Consider the following 15,465-nt stretch of genomic DNA (forward strand, 5'->3'; position numbering starts at 1 on the left):
GAATCTAGCTCCATGTGTCGAGGCTACTTATGAACAGCGACCATAATACCAAATTTTAGCTTTCAAAGCATTTTTTGCTCAACAAAAACAAAATTGTACCAAATATAGTACTATTTGGTAATTTTCGTGCACCTGTAGTACACATTTCCAAAACCACTTCTTTATCACAAACCGACTAGGGACTCCAATACAAATTTTCAAAATTCGAGTTTCTTCCGTTCACCCTAAATGAAACAGTTCGCAATTTAGTACCATTTAGTACAATTCGCATTCTAAGTACACATTCATAAATCAAACTTGCTTGCCAACCTTGATTCTCCTACCAAATTTCATGTTTTAGCTCTATCCTTTCACAGAATACCAAATGGTACCATTTTAGAGGTTTTTTACCATTTTAGAACCTGTCGTAAACTTAAAGTGCGAATTTCCAAAAACGCTTTGGTACATCTATCCTACACTCCATCAGTGACTCTTATTTCACATTTCAGAATTCTACCTCATACCGTTTGTAATAAATTTTTTGTACATTTAAGTACTTTTCGTACCCTTCTAGTATGTATTTCCAAAAACCTGCGCACCAATATTGACCCTCGTGCAAAATTTCAAAATTCTAGCTTTAGCCGTTTCGTCTGGGCGTTGATTTTCAGTCAGTCAGTCAGTTATTTCACTACTCTCTTATATACAGGGTGGCCCAAAAAGATCGAAGTGGTTTAAATTCCGTATATCTTTTCATTTGAGACATATTTTTTATACCCTCCACCACAGTATGGAGGGTATATTAAGTTTGTCATTTTGTTTGTAACACCTCGAAATATACATTTTAGACACACACAAAGTATATAGTATATATTCTTGATCAGTATACGATTCTATGTCGATTTTAATTTAAATGTGTATTATGTCTGCAGGACTTTTGGTATTGAAAATTGGCCATGTAGATCCACGTCTTCGTATAGCCCCCATATAACGGTACCACCCGATATGCGATATTTTTATGATTTTAGCGACATTATTTACCGGAATTGTTTCAAAATTGGTATTTGAAGTTCGTAAAAGATACTGCGGCTTAAGAAAGAAAATGGGCCATGTAAGTCCACGTCTTCGTATAGCCCCAATACAACGGTACCTCCCGATATTGGGTATTTTGATGATTTTAGAGACATTATTTATCGGAACAATATCAAATTTGGTATTTGAAATTCGTAATGGATACTACATCCTAAGACAGAAAATGAGGCATATAGGTCCACGTCTTCGTATAGCCCCAATAAAAACGGTACCTCCCCATATTGGGTATTTTGATGATTTTAAAGGCATTTTTTATCGGAACTATATCAAATTTGGTATTTGAAGTTCGTAATAGATACTACAGCCTATGACAGAAAATTGTCTGTGCAGGTACAACGTTTTATAACCCCCATGGTACCTCCCTATATTCGGTATTTTCATGATTTTATCTTCATTATAAACTAAATTTTCTCAAGTTTAGCATTTGAATATTGTAATAGCTTGTGACAAAAGTTGCCTATGCAGGTCCACGTCGTCGTTTAGACCCTAATATACGGCTACATTCGGTATTTTAAAGATTTTAACAGAATTTTTAACAGATTTTATTTTTTTGAAAAATCAAATATTTTCCAAAATGTTAAAATGGGCGGAACTTCCCCGCCCTATTTTGGTTACCTCTCGACACAAACTTTTTAGAACGCCAATACATGTGTCTCACATTTTTATTTCGACTTTCATAACCTAGTGGACCAATATTGCCCAAATTAAAACAATTTTTTTCAAAACGATTTTTTTATTTCATTGAAAATAATATTTTGTGTTTTGTTTTTACTCAACAAAAATTGCAACACCTAATTTTTTGAGATTAATTGTGGGTTATTTTTTGTCGTATCAAGACTTCCTTCCTTCCACGCCGACCACCAAAAAAAAAAAACAAAGCTAAACCAATGCCCTTGACTTTATCACACGTTTCTGTGTTGGAAAATACATGTGACGAAATTAATGAACTGAACTGAAGGCGGGTGTGAATTGAAAGTAAATATGTGACAAAAAAAAAACAAGAGCACCCTAAAAGAGGGTGGCCTTATCACACATATTTGCTAAATTATGTAAGAAAATAAAACCCAATTATTGTTGTTGTATTTTTCTTTAATTTTTGATATAATATCAATTTTATGTTGTTGTTGTTGTTTTTTGTTATCAAATTTTATTAGATAAATTCAAATAATTCCTTTTGCATGTGATATTTTATTTAAAAAGTTTTCCAAAGCCATTTCGTTTTAGTTGAGTTGAAAATGAAGGCAGTTATAATGGCCATAAAGAAATATGACATTAAAAGGGCAGCTGATGGTTCAGAAATTAGTTGACCTAATTTTGGTTCCTCACTGACTTCTTAACCCAAAAAAACAACAAAAAATAGGCTACAAATTTGGACGTGGCCCTAAAGGCAAATATTTCGGTAAAAACACTTTCCTCTGGCAAAAAAATCTCCATAACTATTACACTGTGCGACAAAATTCAATTTTTTCAATAATAACAGGAAAGCGCCAATAGATGATAAAAGTGGAGCTAAAACAGAATACACTTGTATCGACGTTTTTTATTTTTGAAGCCGGGCATTTTAGGTATATAGTGTCTTCGGCAATCTTACTGCTTACAATACGGGGATTATTTCGGTCGACAACTTTAACCCTCAAACGTGACACCAAAGCGGTCTTTTGGGTACTTTTTTTCGAAATATGGCCAACATCTCCCTTTAAACGACATCGTAACAAGTCAAATTATTCTACAGAATTGTTTGTCATAAAATCTTACTATAGGTTTCGACAGACACCGAAGGTTCAAATCTTAACTTAATACAAGGAATTTATGAATATTAAAAAATATTTTAGGGTTAAAGTCGTTCCTATCAATATCCTCGTGTAAGACATCATTTAGTAGAATGACATCAAAGAAGATAATATTCGTTATCAAATTTCACTATAAGTCACCAAAGAAAAGAAATGTCCATTACAGGGTGAGATAAAAAACTGCAACAAAGTCAAACGCCATTATTTTTACATTTTTTTTTTTAATTTTATTGAATGAAAGCAAAAAATGTCGGAATAAACATCAAATTGTAGAATAAGTTTAGATTTGATCGAATTGGTCACTTTTCACACGAATTATGACCTTCAAACGGCCAATGAAGCTCTACGGTATTTTCGCCCATTCCGGGCGAAGCGCTTGCTTAAGGTGATCGACACTTTGGTATTTTTTAGTGCCAACCTTGCTTTCCAAAATACTACAGACACAATAGTCGGAGATTTTGGTGGCCATTGTGCGCTGGAAATGAAGCGAGGACCCTTATTTTGTAATCATTCTTGGGGCCGCGTGCTGAGTGCGATGCTATTGGAATATCCAAGGTCTGCGGCCAAAATGTTTGCGTGCCCTAGGCTTTAATACACTCTCCAGAATATTTTCGCGATAATATTCGGCATTTATTCTAATGCCACTGTCGATTAATACGAGCGGAGAGCGACCATCGACTGTTATGGAGGCCCACACCATCACCATGGCCGGCGCTTGAGTTCTGATGGCCAACCGAAGGTGCACATTTTCAGCTGACGTCTTTGGCAAGTAAACGCGATCATTTTGTTTGTTTACAAAGTGCTGGACAACTAATGTTTTCTCATCGGAGACGGAGAAAACCAAATTCGGCAGTTCACCACTTTCGGTCAAGCGAAGCAACTCTTAAGCTCTTTTGAGTCTATTTTCTTTTTTGTTGCGGTGCAAGTTCTTGCACTTTTTGGAATTTCAATGGCATTACCCAGAGCTCATTTTTCAATTTTTGCCGAATGGAATATTGCGATATGTTCATTTTTTCATCTCACCCTGTACACAATAAATACTTTGAGATTTATTTCATAACATTTAATATTGAGCTTTGGATTACTTTAATTGGTTTAAGATATGTGCCACACAGGTCCACTTTTTGCTATAGTCCCTTTATAGGAGTTAACCCATATATAACCATATTTTCCATTTAAGTTTTATTGTAAGTTCTTATTATGTAGAAACAATATTTGCAAAAAAATATCAGTATAGGTCCATGTTTTGGTACAGCCCTCGACTTTATATATTGCGAGATCTTGACCATATTTTCAATCGATTTTGGTAAAAAAATTGGTTTTGGGGGTTGAAATTTTTCCAGAAAAAGGTTTTCTTCTCTTAACTGGCAACTGGTAAAATACTAAATTTTCCAAAGATTACAAAAAATGTCTGAATTTCGCGGGAGAACCGGACCAATAGGCCCATCCCTGATCTGGTATAGACCCCATACTTTCGGCAACTGAATCAGTTGCAAAGTGACAACATTCGGTGGCAGGTTTTCGATAAGTAATGGGTTGGTAGGTTGAATTGTAGGTATTTGGTAATGGGAGTAATGAGAAATGTCTCTCATCAAAAATTAACTCCCATTTTCATTACTCAATTCACATAGCTCTGGCAACTTTATCACTGTGTATTCTTAACGAGTTTGCTTAATTAAATCAAAAAAATAACACATTCGTTCCGACATTTCACAAGCACTGCAAACACTCGCGAGCACACACATACATACACCCGGCCACCTACAACCACACATGCATGTTTTGCTCTACAAATTATTCAATTTCAATTTTAGTTTAATTAGTTAACTTTTATTATCGCCATCCACCACCAGCGCCGCCTAGTGACGGCATGATATTTTTATATATTTTGTTATTTCATGGAGCGTAAAAAAGCTTTTTCCAGTTGAGGTTCTTTTGCAGCAGCGAACGTCGGGGAACCTTTGGTTTTTTTTTTTTTTTTTTTTTTGTCAAGGTTATGTTATTTTTTAAGAAAAGAAAAAGAGAGAGAGAGCGAAAGAATAAATAATTAATAAAAAAAATGAAGCCAGAAATTTTGTAGAATAACCCCAAATACCGACTAAGGAAATTTGGAAATATTATATCTAATACGAGTAGATATCCATGAAAATGTCCTTTTAATTTCGCCGAAAAAAAAAACCGAAAATATTTCCTTGTTATACCCTCGACCTCCGTAAATATTTGTCGTAAACTCCATACGATAACGATACAGCCCACATTGTTTGACGTAGAGCGTCAAAATTTTGCAGAATAATTTGTATTATGTCTAGGATGGTTGGTATTGAAAATGAAATATATCGGTCCACGTTTTGGTATAGCCCCCACATAACGATACCTCCCGATATTAGGTATTTTGATGATTTTTGCCACATTTTTTCATGGATTTGCCTAAAAATTGTTATTTGTTGGTCATAATGGGTTCTAGCTCCGGTGGCGAAACTTTGCAGGTATAGTTCCACGCTTTTGTATAGCCTCCATATAACGGTACCTCCCAATATTCGGTATTTTGATGATTTTTGCAACATTTTTCATGAATTTGTCTGAAAATTGGTATTTGTTAGTCATAATGGGTTCCGGTGGCGAAACTTTGCATGTATAGGTCCACGTTTTGGTATAGCCCCCATATAACGGTACCTCCCGATATTCGGTATTTTGATGATCTTTGCCACATTTTCCCACGAATATGTCTAAAAATTAATATTTATTGGTCATCATTGGTTGTAGTGTTTCTATTACCCTAAGGTGGAGGGTATTGAAAATTCGGCCCGGCCGAACTTAATGTTTTTTACTTGCCTTTTAATGGATTTTTCTTCGTTCTTTTTTCGAGTTTTTCAAAAAGTATCAAAAGAGGAAATAATCTACACTAAATTTCACTATAAGTCTCAGAATAAACCATTAGAAATGTTTATATTAAAAGTGGGAATTATAGGCTTACGTTTTCTGCCTGTTAATTTTTTGATCTGAGTCAAAATCTTCCAAATTACTCAAAATTTGCAAAATATAGCTGAAAATATTGGTGTCCCGTTGTGTATGGTTGAGTCTATATGTAAGAGTTTGATCTGAGAAACCAAACCCATACGCCTACTAGCAAATCTACTTGGAATTTTCCTCACCCCAAATTGGTTGAGTAATTTTAATAAAAACAAATGCAGAAAAAGTAAAAAATCTGCCAAGAATAAAAAAAGTAATTTTTTATACCAACATTCGTGGCATTTAGGGAAGTTGTAAAGTTTTAATGAATTCTTGGACGCATAGTTGAATTTCATGACAAATAGCCCAGTTACAATGGAGTTTATAAATCATTTCAAAATAACCCTCTGTCTGGTTATTAAATGGTCCATTTAAGTCCTTTTATTTAACTATTCTTTTTATACCCTGCACCACGTAGAGGTAAGGGTATAATGTCTTCGTTACTTACTTTTTATATTTTTGAGGATCTTCACTCTCCGATTGAGATAAAATTTTCCAAACATTATTTGTTTGACCCAAGGACGAACCCTATTGGTGAGAATCGGTTCAAATTTAGATATAACTACCATATATACCGGGTGAGATAAAAAAAAACTGCAACAAAGTCAAACGCCATAATTTTTACATTTTTTAAATATTACTGAATGTAAAATAATGTCGGAAATAGCATCAAATTTAAGAATAAGTTTAGATTTGTTCGAATTGGTCACTTTTGGTACGAATTATGGCCTTCAACAGACCAATGAAACCGTCACACGCTACCCGAATGTTGCTCTGCGGTATTTTGGCCCATTCCCGGCGAAACGCTTGCTGGAGGTGATCTACACTTTGGTATTTTTTAGTGCCCACCCTTGCTTTCCAAAATACTGCACACACAATAGTCCAACGGATTGGTATCCGGACATTTGGGTGGTCATTGTGCGCTGGAAATGAAGCGAGGAACCTCATTTTGTAACCATTCTTGGGTTGCGCGTGCTTAGTGCGATGGTGCTGAGTCCTGTTGGATTGTCCAAGGTCTCCGGCCAAAATGCTTGCGTGCCCAAGGCTTTAATACACCCTACAGAATATTTTCACGATAACATTCGGCATTTATTCTGATAGCACGGTCGATTAATACGAGCGAAGAGCGACCATCGGCTATTATGGCAGTCCACACCATCGCCATGGCCGGCGCTTGAGTTCTGGTGGCCAACCGAAGGTGCACATTTTCAGCTGACCTCTTTGGCAAGTAAACGCGATCATTTTGTTTGTTTACAAACTGCTGGACAACGAATGTTTTCTCATCGGAGACGGAGAAAACCAAATTCGCCAGTTCACCACTTTCGGCCAAGCGAAGCAACTCTTTACCTCTTTTGACTCTATTTTCTTTCCGTTGTGGTGTAAGTTTTTACACTTTTTTGAATATCAATGGCTTTACCCAGCGCTCATTTTTTATTATTTGCCGAATGGAATATTGCGATATGTTCAGCTCACGAGCCATTTTTCGGCCACTGCGACACGGGTTTCGAACAAGTCGCTTCTTTACTTTTCGAACCATTTCTGCTGATGTTGCTGTTTTCTTCCGTCCACTTCCTTGACGTCGGGCTACGCTACCAGTATCACGAGCGATGGTACGAAACACAAACGATTTATTCACATTTAAATGCTAGAGTGCTCTAACGATAGCCACTTGTGGATTTCCAGCCAAATATAAAGAAATCACACTATCACGCTTGAATTCTGTACTGAATAACTTTTTTTCTGGAAAATTCTCACCAAAAGGCTTTGGTACGCTTGTAAACAATATGATTCCAGTGACAGCTCACACTGGAATAATTTTAACAGCTGTCAGACGAGTGGCTTAGAAATGACAGCAGTCTGAAATTGGTTGCAGATTTTTCATCTCGCCCTGTATTTAACCATATTTCAAAAAAGCGACCCAAAAGACCCCTTTGTTCACTCGCTTGAGGGTTAAAATTTTCCATTAAAATAATCCTTGTGTTTTTATCTGCAATACTGCTGAAGACACTATATACCTACAAACAACGGATTCCGAAGAGTCGCAAACCGAAATTTTCAAAAGTATGTAGAGAAGGGGCAAACTTACCCCCTCGAAATAATCCTCGTATTGTTAATTGTAATGCTGTTAAAGACTCTATTTACTTAAAATCAACGGATTCCGAAAAAATCGTAACTCGAAAATTTCAAAAATATGTGGAGAAGGTGGAAACGTTCCCCCTTCGAATCCTCGTATTGTTATCTGTAATACTGCCGGAGACACAATATACCTAAAATCAACAGATTCCAAAGAATCGTTACCCGAATTTTTCAAAAATATGTGGAAGGGGGGGGGGGGGAATTACCCCCTCTATTTTGGTCACTTTTCGATAAAAACTTTAAAAAAGGCGATACATGTATCTTCTATTTTTAGCCCCACTTTCATAATCTACTGAATTTTTCCTGTAATTATTTTTTTTGTGTTGCACAGTGTAATTTAAGTTTTCACATTGTGGAGCTTTGGAAATTTTCTTATCTAGTCCAGTCGTCTATTTTTGTATAATCTAACAATTCCCCATCGATTGTGCTACTAAATTGGTAAGGTGTTTAACCTCCTGTCCACTTAACCTTTAGTTCTTATCATTGAATCCAAAGAACATTTTATCGCACCTCCAATATTGGGGTGTCTTAAAATTACTTGGAAATGTCAAATCATTTCGATTTTTCATTTCATAATATGACTAAATACCCCAAGAATTTATTTCCTGCAAAACAAAAATTAAATAATTTCAAATGGAAAATAGACCTCAAATTACTACAGGCCATGCTGACGATTCTTTGCATTCCCCGTTGGTTGGGTGGATTGGTTCCTCTTATCGGGCGATAAGAATGTTTGGTATTTCAATTTTTTTTTTAATTTTTCTAGGTTACAAAATGAAACTTAAATCTAAGTTGTTTCCCATTTTTGTTTGTTTGAGGAAACCAAGTCATATTTCGAAAACCTTGAAAACGACAACCAACAAAAACAACTCAATTTGAAAAATATCCAAGATATGACGTCTTTTTGTACGAGGTTATCAAATAAAGTTTCCTCCTCTCGTTGGTATGTCAACCATGAAGGGAACGGATAGGGGAAAAAATAACTTAATTTCGTTTTGCTTGGGGAATTTTTTTGTTTTTTTTTTATCAAAAACTCCGTAAATAGAAAATTACCTCAGAGCTGAAAATTGAAAACACCTTCTGCAAAAAAAAAAAAACTGAACAAAACAAGATAACAGGGCGATTACTGCATTTAATGAATTAGAAACAAATATTTATATTTTTTGTTAAAAACAAAAAACTTTTTTGAAATGATCTCAGTTCCTTTAATGCAATTATGGCAAAACATAATCGATGACAGTGGGATTTGTCATTTTGAATTTAAAAAATTAATATTTTAAGGAATTATCAGCCACAAAAATTTTGAAAAATATTTACCTAAAAAATTGATATTCAAGAATTTTTTTCTACTAAATAAATTTTTCCACTACTGGATTCTTTGAAAACTGTAATCAGAAAATTGTAGATTTTTCTTCAAAAATGTTTTTTAAGGATATGAAAACAGAAACATTCGATAACAATATTTTTTCTCAGGTATTTGCAAATGGAAACTGGTCTAAGGTATATTTTTTGAAGGACTTATAAGGTTGTCGATCGGGGATTTAAAAAAAATAATAATAATAATGGACTTGCAAACAGAAACACATGGTTTTGAAAAATGACTTTCAGGTCAAAAACAGCAGATTCGAAAATTATTTATTTAAAGGTCAAAGATTTCCAGCGGAAAATTACAAATTTGTTCTTCGAATAATATGTCAAATACTTCCACACTAAAAGTCTCCAATTTTTTTAAGAACTGTTTTGATTAACAAGTTCTTGCAGATTGACAATTGTCAATCACCAAAAAAACTATTTCTTTCAAAATTGCATATCAAAAATTGCGGATTTTTTTAAACAAATTTTTTTAATGTTTTCGATTATAGGTCCTGTGCGACAAAATTCAATTTTTATACCTTCAGCCATATGGCTAAAGAGGGTATATATCACTTGATACGTCCAAAACGAGCCTCATCGAAATAACGGCTGTAAACCCTAGGTCTCTGCATCAAATTCGTTTCAGGACAGTTGCAGTTGATCTAGCGATGTCCGTCTGTCTGTCTGGCTGGTGAGCACGATAACTCTCGAAGGGAGTATCCAAATTTGGTCCAAACTTGGTACATCATAATATTATTATCGAACTTAGATCGCCTTCGGAGATGGTCAATATCGGTCCACTCCTTCTGGTACCTCCCACACAAAATGTCAAAATTTAAAAAAAAAATAATTTACTGCACACAAAGAGAAACGATAATCCGATTTTGCTCCAACTTTGCAAATTCTAATATTTGCATCAGGTGCGAAAATGGGCATTATCGGTCCACTCCATCAAGTACCTTCCCCACAAAGGGTCAAAATTTTCTATAATTATAGCTCTTATAAAATGTGATGTAGAAGTCCGATTGTCTTCAAATCATACATCACAATATTTTCATTAACATAAGGTCTGATGTGAAGATGGAATGTATCGGTCCATTCCTTCTGCTACCTCCCCCACAAAGGGTCAAAACTTTGAATACCCGCGAAGCTCATAAAACGCGAAATTAACATTCGATCCATTCAGACTTCGCACAGCTCAATATTTTCACAAACACAAGATATCTTAAAAAAAATAGTAGAGATCGGACCAATTCTTCCGGTATCTCTCTCACATAGGTTTCAAGATTTTGAGAAACAAAACGCTGAAAGAAAGAAAAATAATAACAACTCTCTTCAAATCTCACACATACAAACATTTTTGCTAACACAAGATCTGTTGTGAAGATGATATATATCTACGAACCCCTTCCGGTACCTCACCCACAAAGGGTCACAATTTTCAATACTTTTATCTGTTATAACTTGTGATACAAGTCAGCGATTCTTTACAACTTGCTATAACTAAATATTTCTCTCTATCAGAAACCTGAGATGAATATGAAATTTATGATTTTTTGCTTAAATTCAAAAAAAGCTTTAACCTTAAACTTTAACCCTAATGACCTTTAACCCTAAAATGAGTTTTTAATTTTTATGAATTCCTGACGTTTAGGTAAGATTTAGACTTTTGATGTCTTCTTGGACCTATAGTAGATTTTTATGACAAACATTTTTGTAGAATATTTCGAAATGCTACGATCCCATTTTAAGGAAGTTTTTAACAATATTCTGAAAAAAGGACCAAAAAAGACCCCTTTGGTGACTTGCTTAAGGTTTAAAATTTCCAACCAAAATATTTCTTCTATTGTTATCAGTAATGTTTGTTGACAATGCCAATGACATGGTATACTCAAAATCAACACGTTCCAAGGAATCCCAATCCGACATTTTTAAAAAATGTGGATCAGGGGGGATCTCGCCCTCTCTATTCAATTTACTTTGCGAAGCCAGACTTTCACAACGCCGATACACGTGTCTTCTTTTTCAGCTCTAATTTCATAATCTGCTGGGTTTTCCTTAAATAATTAAAGAAATTCAGTTTTGTAGCACAGTGTCATCAAGTTAAATATAACGAGTTACAAATAAAACCTCTGTTCCAGATCTTGTAAAAATCTACTAATTTTGCAATTTTTCTCATTTTTACATTGCATTGCATTTCTGGAACAGTTCAAAAATATTTTGAATTCCACCTGGAAAAGGGTTACTTTTTGTAGGTATCCCCCGTTTGGGAGTTTTGTTATACTTTTCAATTCAATGGAGATTTTTTTCATAAACATTTTTTTGTCAGTTTTTTTATGAATATTTATCAATTGTACATGTCTACACACACACGTGTATTTAATATGTTTATTTGCAAAATTGTTTTACATCACAATTTCTCATCACATTTTATTAATTTGGCTTTGTTTTCCGCCTTTGTTTTTTGTTTTCCTTTACAGCATCACAATATGAGCCGGGCGGTTATTCATTGCAATCACAGACGAGTCGCAACTCAGCCAACATGACACAGCGCGATGGCATTATGAAATTCGAAAATGAACGAATTAAGACATTGCAGGAGGAGCGTCTGCACATACAGAAGAAGACCTTCACAAAATGGATGAATTCCTTTCTGGTAAAGGTATGTACGGAATTGGTTGTAATTGTCAATGTTTATTTTTTTCATTTTTATACCCTACAACACTATGTGTTGGGGGTATTATAAGTTTGATTGGGCCAAAAATTATGTAACACCACGAAATATTGGTTTCCCATATAGGAAAGTATATATGGATCTTCCTAGCTCGCCGAGCTGAGTCGATCTAGCTATGTATGTCCGTCCGTCCGTCTGTCCGTCTGTCCGTCTGTCCATGTTAATTTGTAATCACTCTACAGGTCGCAATTATGGCCCGATCTTCACGAAATTTAGAATGGAGGTGGGACTGGGGTCAGAATAGAACCCTATTTCTTTTAGAGATGATCGCCAAATGTTTAGGGGTTGAAATGGACCAAATACTAAAAAAATGTCGGATTTTGCAGTAGCTATACAGGTCGCAATTATAGACCAATCGACGCGGAATTTTGCATGTAGCTAGAGTTTAGGGCGGGGAAGAAGCCTACCAATTTGGGTGGTCATCGGATAATATTTAGCGGGTAAAATAGACCATATCTTTTGTGTTGAAAAAATTCAAAATTTTTCATTAAACCGCGAATATTTTAAATCCCGGCGAATTCACAAAGCCATGACAAGGTTACTTCTGATCTTTACATTGATGTTAACATCCAACAAAACGGATATATAGCAAAATATGTGCGATATATATGTTTATCAAAGAAGATATGCTTGAAAAATCTCTTATATGTCGAGAACGGCTGAACTGATTTCGACAGTTCTCATTAATTCAGAATGACCTCTTGGCGGGAAAGAAAAAACGTCTAAAAAATCGCATAAAAATATCTCTCTAAAGATAAAAATATTGATTTTGTAACATTTTCTCATATTTTTTCAATTTTGTCATATTTTTGGCATATTTTGATTTTGAATTAAACATTTGGTAATATTTCTACAGCTAACAAAACTAAGTAGTTAGGATATCAGGATATCATATACAGATCGCATTTATGGCCCGATCCTTACGAAATTTTGCATGGAGATAAGATGAGGGTCAGAATAGAAGCCTATACTTTTTGGAGATGATCGCCATATATTTAGGGGTTGAAATGGACCAAAAAACTGCAAAATTGTCTGCGGGTCGTAATTATCGCCCGATCCTCACGCACATTTGAATGGGGGTTACCGGACATTACAAAAGCCAAGCAGTTTTGGATGGCCGTCCAAAAATATTCAATGTGTGAAATAGTTTGCCAACTTTTGTAGACAAAATACGAAAATGTCCATTCCAGTGACTTTTTGGAGAATTCACAAATACAGGAAAGACGCACTTCTGACTATTTCGTTAATTAAATTGGAAATATATATAAACTGTGTCGTTTATTATAGTGTTGTAGGGTATTCAACGGTCGGCCCCGCTCGACTGTAGCCTTTGCTTACTTGTTTTTTTTTGCTTTTGATAATTAATCAAAGCAATTATTTTCAAAAAAATGTTTGTTGACAATACACGTTTTTTTTAATTACGTTACATATTTTTAACATCTCTCTCCCTCTCTCTTTCTTGTTGCTATTTACCAGGCAAAGCTAGAGGTCGAAGACCTTTTCACGGATTTAGCAGACGGTGTCAAACTGTTGAAATTACTTGAAATAATATCCGGTGAAAAGCTGGGAAAGCCAAATAATGGACGCATGCGTGTCCACAAAATCGAAAATGTCAACAAGAGTCTGGCATTCTTGCACACCAAGGTATGTATTGGGAAATGTGAAGAAAAAAAAAAAAATAAAAATACAAATGATTTTCTCAATCTACTGAAATTCGATCGAATTCGAATTTTATCTACAAAAAAGGTTTTCGGTTTTAAGAAGAATTTTTAGAGATTTCTTATTTGAAAACAAAACTTTTAATGAGTTTCTGTCTTTGAAAGAACTTTTGAAGATCCTTTGCTTGTAGAACACATTTCAAAGCTCTTAATTCTAAAAATAGCTGATAAAAATTATTCTGGTCATAGAAAATATATTCCATATCTGTAGAAGACCTCTAAAGGTCCCAAAAATAGCCTCCATAAAAAGGACCTCTAAAAAGGTATTCTATAAACAGAATATTTTAAAATTATTTTCTATAGACAGAAAACTTCTAAAATGTTTTCTATAGAAATAAGAGCTTTAACAGATTTCCTATTACCAGAAAACATCTATAGAAAGAATACCTTAAACAGAAGATCTATAATAGTACATTCATGAAAACATATTCTACAGAAAGTTGACTTTTTACCGACCTTCTATATTAAGAAGAGATGCTCAACAAAAAATACCGTTAACAGGTCTTCCATAGACCGAGCATCTTTCCATCATATCTTCTAAAGAGAGAAGACCTAAAAGAAGTTTTCTATAGACAGAAAAACTGAAAGGTAGTCTTGTAAAGAGAAGAGATTTTTTTACAGATTATCTAAAGAGATACAATTTTAAAGAAATATCCTATAAAAAGGAGTATTTTTAAAAGCTATTATTTTTTGAGGATCTTTCAAAGTTCATCTATTGAGAGAATACCCTTAAAGAGCTCCATTATAGAGAGTAGACCTTTATTTAAAAAAAAATCTTCAACAGAGTAAAGATATTTATTAAGTGTTCTTTTATAGAGAGAAGAGCGTTAACAGGCCTTCTACAGAAAGGAAACCTTTATTAACCTTTATTTTAGTCTTTCAAAGGGAAGAGTGTTTTAAAACGTCTTCTACCGAATGATAGCCTTTAACAGGTCTGTCATAGAAAGAAGACTTTTAACAGACCTGTTATGAAAAATAGATCTTTATTAAGACTTCTATAGAGAAAATACCTTTATCCAGTCTTCTATAAGAGAAGTCATTTAATAGGTCTTCTGAATCTGAATTCTTCAATTCGGGCTTATATTTTAATATAACAATTAAATTGAAATCAGATAAAGACATATAAATGCGAGCTATATTCAAATCTGAGCCGATCTCGATAAAATTTGGCAAAGGTATTTCTGAGCTCTATTTGGTATATTACCCCAAATATCGTTGTGACAGATTGCATATTACGAATGTGAGGGACATAAAACCGACATATATGGGAGCTATATCCAAATCTGAACCGATTTTCACCAAATTTGCTGGTGACTGAATTCGTTCGGATGTGCCGAAATTCAGTCCATTTTGGGCTGATATTGACCACTTTGTCAACAATTAACCTGAAATCGGTTGACTATATATATATGGGAGCTATATCTAGATTTGGACCAATTCTCACCAATTTCAATAGGGTTCATCCTTGGGCCAAACAATTCTTGTATGGAAAATTTCATCTCAATCGGATAAAAAAATGCAACCTGTAATTTGTCTACAAAAATACAAGGACAGACGGGCGGACATTCATAAATCGACTCAGAATGTGATTCTATGCAGATCATCAAAAAGAACTATTGGTCTAACTCGCTTCCTTCTAAATGTTACAAACAAATGC

General features: G+C 34.5%; 1 protein-coding gene across 4 annotated transcripts in view; it reads left to right on the forward strand.

The window, feature by feature from the left end:
• Positions 1–15,465, forward strand: part of LOC101897032 (spectrin beta chain, non-erythrocytic 5) — a 135,223-nt gene that overhangs the window by 84,953 nt on the left and 34,805 nt on the right. For all 4 annotated transcript variants that reach the window (XM_005176881.4, XM_011298011.3, XM_005176878.4 and 1 more), the window contains 2 exons: positions 11,837–12,018; positions 13,567–13,734. In XM_005176881.4, coding sequence (XP_005176938.2) covers positions 11,899–12,018; positions 13,567–13,734 — 288 coding nt within the window. In that variant the 5' untranslated portion in view covers positions 11,837–11,898. The remainder of the gene's footprint in view (positions 1–11,836; positions 12,019–13,566; positions 13,735–15,465) is intronic.

This window comes from Musca domestica, unplaced genomic scaffold, assembly GCF_030504385.1.
Source record: "Musca domestica strain aabys unplaced genomic scaffold, Musca_domestica.polishedcontigs.V.1.1 66, whole genome shotgun sequence".
In the NCBI taxonomy this organism is placed as follows: domain Eukaryota; kingdom Metazoa; phylum Arthropoda; class Insecta; order Diptera; family Muscidae; genus Musca; species Musca domestica.